Raw genomic sequence first — 4992 nt, 5'->3', positions numbered from 1 at the left:
TTATTATGACAGGGAAAGTTATTGTATTAAGTCTCAATAAAAATGTATATTTAGAGTGACAAATGAGCATTGTCTGGAGACCGTTCCTTTCCTCTTTTACCGCGTATTAAAATGGTTTCCTTTGAATTATGATGACGAATCCATTGCAAACAGGTGAATGGGTGTATTGGATGAAGTGTATAAAATAAGTGAGATGCGTGGTAACCTATGTTTCCGACGGCGACAGCGCTTGAGAGGAGCAGACAGTATCACAAGGCTATTTAAGTCCAGACACCGAGCGTTCGCTCGTGCAATATCGGATATTCAATGATACGCGCGCGGTGAAATCAGTAGTATCAAATGAACAAACGAAGCTGTATAAGCATTACACAGCACGTGCAGTACTTGCAAGAATTTTATATTGAATTATCAAGTTTGATACAGCGTTTAATTTTTAAGGCTATTGCCAGAACAGGGTTAACGTTTTGTTAATGTTCGCAAAGGTGTGAACATTGTTGAGTGCCGCAGTTTGGATATTTAATAGAAAAGCCACAAGAAGAAATTCAAATCAAAATGTCTGGTGTGGACGCATTCATTGGCAGTTGGAGAGAAGAAGAGAAAGTTGGATTTGATGAAATGGCTTCAGCATTAGGTACTTAAGTTTTAAAATGAAAAACGCCTTCAAAATTACGGTTATTTCAAATAGAATGCATAGAACATATATATATTAATAATGAAACTCAGTAGATATATACTTATCAACATCTGCTGTTCTTAAAGGCAATTGACCAATTATCTAGATTAGAGGGCAAAACAATACAATAAAACACTCAACATACGTAAGTCATGGTATTTACGTTAATGGATGGTTTATTACTAAAATAGCGCCTAATATATTTACATGGAAGGTACGTTCTTAACAGTACGGCTTATTAAAGGTCAAGGTAGGTACTTTCATAACAATCCGCCTACTTTAATTACATGATAGTTATGGATAAGGAAATGACATTAAAATCATGCCGTTTATAATTTTCCCTGTGATCTCTGTTATTTAATATTATTTAAGCATAACGTTTACGATTACCTAATGCACGAAGATTAATATGAAATTATAGAGTAATGAGTGCTTTATAATTTAATCTAAACATAATGACATATTTTCTTTGAAAATTATTGAAGAAAAAAACAGAGGCTATATTTGCATTAAAACAATATCGAAGATACACTGGCATTAAAGCCACTACCTGTGAAATGGCTATTACTTGCCTGATCACAGATGTCAGATGACAAATCGCTTTAGGTAAACGTTAATGTGATATAAGGATATTTTCAGATTAATGGCCTGTGTTTAGAACAAACGTCTCGCGGCAGATTGAAAAAGGTCAATCTGCACTAAATGAATTAGAAGAAATATTGGGAAAAAGCTTAATTTATTGTTTTGTATTATATATTGAATAACACTAGTTGTATACTTGAAAGGTTCGAACCAACATTCGAGTTAGTTCGACTATAAACTAACAATATCAATCAATTACACAAGCCAATTAAAAAAAATTGAATAAGTTTATCTGATTTAATAAGTAATGGGTATGGAAAATGTACAATCTTAAAAACAAGCTTTTGTTCATTTCTATACGCTTCGTACTTTGCTACTTTTAATATACTTTTAATGTAACCTTGAGGTTTGAACGTATAAGTCGTTATAATTAACATCGTTTATTGTAATAGTTCTTTAACGTTTGTTATCGTAAATTAATTTATACCTGCGCATACATTCTTCGTGATACGTGATTACTTCATGAACACACCTGGTGTTCTTTGACGAGATTGTAAAAGGTACAATAATATGATTCACGACATCAAATAGTGGATTGTCTTGAAAAAAATACACACACGTTTTGCTGCACACATTAACGACCTGCAATATAATGCAGGAACGTATCAACAAATACCGCGCATTCGAACGTACACAGTAATAGCGTGGAATGAAATGCCTGTGGTTATAAAAATGCGTTAGGAATTGCAGGCACGCATGTTGTGTTCTGTATTGCATCTACTCGTACGATTGCGGATTGCACATTGTGATCCCTATTGTAATATTCTGACTTCATAGGTTTGCACATTAACAAAGGAAAATACCTGTAAACATATCTGTTTCTAAATGCGCTTTACAGTAAATATATTTTTACCATAACGAAATCGGTAACTAATATATCCTGAATAAATACGAAATTTATATTTGTTCATCCCACAATGTGTATTAATTATGAGTAACATATATATCAACAATATAGCGTATTATTTCATAAGTAAATAAGTTCGTTGTTATTGATCTGATCATAATGACATTTACTGGCGTTTTTCTCGTCAGTTTTGCCGATAGAGAAGAAGGAATTCTTTAAGAATGCAAGAACGGAAATCACGTACAACAAAGACGGTGATCAGTGGGTGATAGACGTCGGCATGCAGGGAGTACCAGGTTCCAGAACCTTCCGCTTCAAACTCGGGGACCCTTATGAATCTGCCTCTATTGACGGCTCGCCTATGAAGGTTTGCAATATAACATCTCATCGTTTATTAAGTCACCAATCATTTTATACTTAATAACATATTGTCAGCCACGTTCAAACTTGTTGCCACGTTGCTGCTGCGTGCGTTGTTTTTATTTTAATCAAAACTATATAGAGTCATGAGTTAAAACGGAATAAACATTCGCTGGACCTTTATGGCATGAATCACATTTCCTATAAGTTCAAGTACAGTACAAACAACATTATATCATCGTTTATTAATATGAAAGGTGCAAAAAGTATTTTCCTACATATTGAGAAACTTTCTTTTTAAACAGAGTGTAATGACGGCTGACGGTGATAGATTTGTGGAAAAGCATGTCGATGAAGGTTTGCAAGGGATGGAAATGCATATTACTAGACATATAGAAGGCGGCAAAATGGTTGTGGTAAGCTATGGGCCCGGTCATTTAATGTCATAGGGTCTACTACTTTTTTCTATTAATGAATGCCGTTTCATTATTCGTAGACTAAACTATGCATAATAACATTAAGCACTTCATACTAAATACAAAATAAGTATTAACATCACGAAAGTACACTAACTGTTGTTTGTCTGTGTTCGTTAAGATTGAGCAAAGTATGGTATCACGCTGTGTTTACCTTTTCAGAAAATGGTTGAATGTTAGATTCAAACTTAGATTTTAAATTAATTTATCCTTTCAGGTAACACAAATTGGTCTCCTGCAGATGAAATCCCAGTATTGCAGGATATAAAATGATGCATACAATCAAGCATTGCTTGAGCAAACTATAACAATCGTGTACGCTTGTTGCTGTCTTGTGGATTTTGTGTTGTGACGAATACTGAATGATTCGAATTTAGCTGAGATTAACAAAGTAAGTTAATGACTAGAGTATGTGAGAATAGCTAGAACATTACTGTGCAATTGTGTTCAAAGAAGCATTTCAGCTTAAGGGTGTCCGACCTAAATGTTTAAAGAATATTATGTTAAAGGCATATATTACTAACGTCTCTTGGAAACAAAAACGTCTCATCCGGTGAGAGACATTTATGAGACCAACAATTATAGTACATGTTCGTTCATTATGTTATTTATGTTCAATTGTTGCGCATTAAATCAATACTATCGGTCGCTTCTTTTCAATTAAAAATGCATATTTATTGTAAATCATGTATAAACAGCACCGTCGTGTTCATTCTTGTTTTCTCTTTGCAATGTAATGCAGTAATAAACATGAAAACTTCTAGTGAAATTGATTTTTCTTAAAAACATATTTTGGAATATTCTGAAAGTATACGCTAGTCTTCCCATAAGAGTTTCAACGCATTAAAAATATTGCCCTTAAGTTAGTTGTCATATGAATTTCCAGGCTTATAAATTGTTAACGTATATATAAATCAGTTAAGGACATGCACATACATAATACTAGTAAATTAACATATGTAGTCTCCATTGCTGTGATTGGACATTGAACAAATATACATACAACACTTATTTTAAAGATAAATAAGAATTGAAACACCAAGCCGATACGCAGCAGTTTTTTATTAGCATTTTATAGATAACCTAATGTAAGAGAAATTCATCTCTTGGTAGTGTATTTTTAACAAATTTACCATATTTAAACATAAGTGTATATACAATATATATTACATATTTTCCTAATTATTTAAATATAAACGAAATGAAATTTAAGACGCGCAAGGAAGAGAGAAAACTAAATGTTTAATTATATTATTTAATATTGGCAAAAAACAAAGAGTTTGCCAAAAGCCAAACTCACTAGACACCGCACAAACACGCAAAGAAATTAATAATGCATGGGATACATCATTGAGAAGGTCAATGGAAAGTATTGGGTAGAAACAGAGCTTCATACTTTAACGAAACTACAATTATTTCAAAATGATCATCCTTATGTAACAATATACACATACTACTCAGTATTCAACGCCTCCATAATCAAGTAAACATAGTTTTAATATTATATGTTTCTGATAGAGATTATGATGTTGACATTCAACATAAGCAAGTATCTTTCAACATTTTGCAATGACCTTCTCTAAAACATTAATCGCTGCATGCTACCTAAATATAAGATTAGTTAAATTTGAAATTGGCTTTGCTAAGATGATTTTGAACATTGATTATCTGACAACAAAAACAAATTAATAACTCATATTTATCCTATGTTGTTTAAGAAATAATATATTTCTTTCATGGTTTGTTGTCGAATAACCCACATTAAGGAGTATAGATGCTTAGGAATTAAATCACCAGTGCTTCGCACTCGTGATTTGATAACACGCATCTATACTCCTTACTGTGGGTTATTCGACAACAAACCATCATTGAAAAATATTATTTCGATTCTAACACGATTCTGATTGATTTGGTTCAAGCTTTTGGACGTGAACTATATTAATCAATACTCCGCCCTTCTTAGTACAACGTTCACTTTTAAGTGACGTCATTGA

At 32.7% G+C, this 4992-nt stretch overlaps 1 protein-coding gene across 1 annotated transcript; it reads left to right on the top strand.

The window, feature by feature from the left end:
* The first annotated feature begins 227 nt into the window (after window positions 1-227).
* On the top strand, window positions 228-3761 carry LOC127838134 (fatty acid-binding protein, liver-like). Its single transcript, XM_052365706.1, has 4 exons — window positions 228-631; window positions 2351-2529; window positions 2828-2938; window positions 3216-3761. Exons 1-4 carry the CDS (start codon window positions 553-555, stop codon window positions 3264-3266), a joined length of 420 nt encoding a protein of 139 aa, XP_052221666.1. The 5' UTR covers window positions 228-552; the 3' UTR covers window positions 3267-3761.
* Window positions 3762-4992: the final 1231 nt, after the last annotated feature.

This window comes from Dreissena polymorpha, chromosome 7 (genome assembly GCF_020536995.1).
Source record: "Dreissena polymorpha isolate Duluth1 chromosome 7, UMN_Dpol_1.0, whole genome shotgun sequence".
Taxonomy (NCBI): domain Eukaryota; kingdom Metazoa; phylum Mollusca; class Bivalvia; order Myida; family Dreissenidae; genus Dreissena; species Dreissena polymorpha.
The sequence above is the reverse complement of the archived record's forward strand: the minus strand, read 5'-3'. Positions and strand labels throughout refer to the sequence as shown.

Excerpts from the sequence above, each read along its gene's own strand:
- LOC127838134 (XM_052365706.1), top strand. The coding sequence starts at position 553 with ATGTCTGGTGTGGACGCATTCATTGGCAGTTGGAGAGAAGAAGAGAAA. Across the intron at positions 632-2,350 it reads TGAAATGGCTTCAGCATTAG|TTTTGCCGATAGAGAAGAAG; the intron begins GTACTTAAGTTT and ends TTTTCTCGTCAG. Across the intron at positions 2,939-3,215 it reads AAGGCGGCAAAATGGTTGTG|GTAACACAAATTGGTCTCCT; the intron begins GTAAGCTATGGG and ends TTATCCTTTCAG.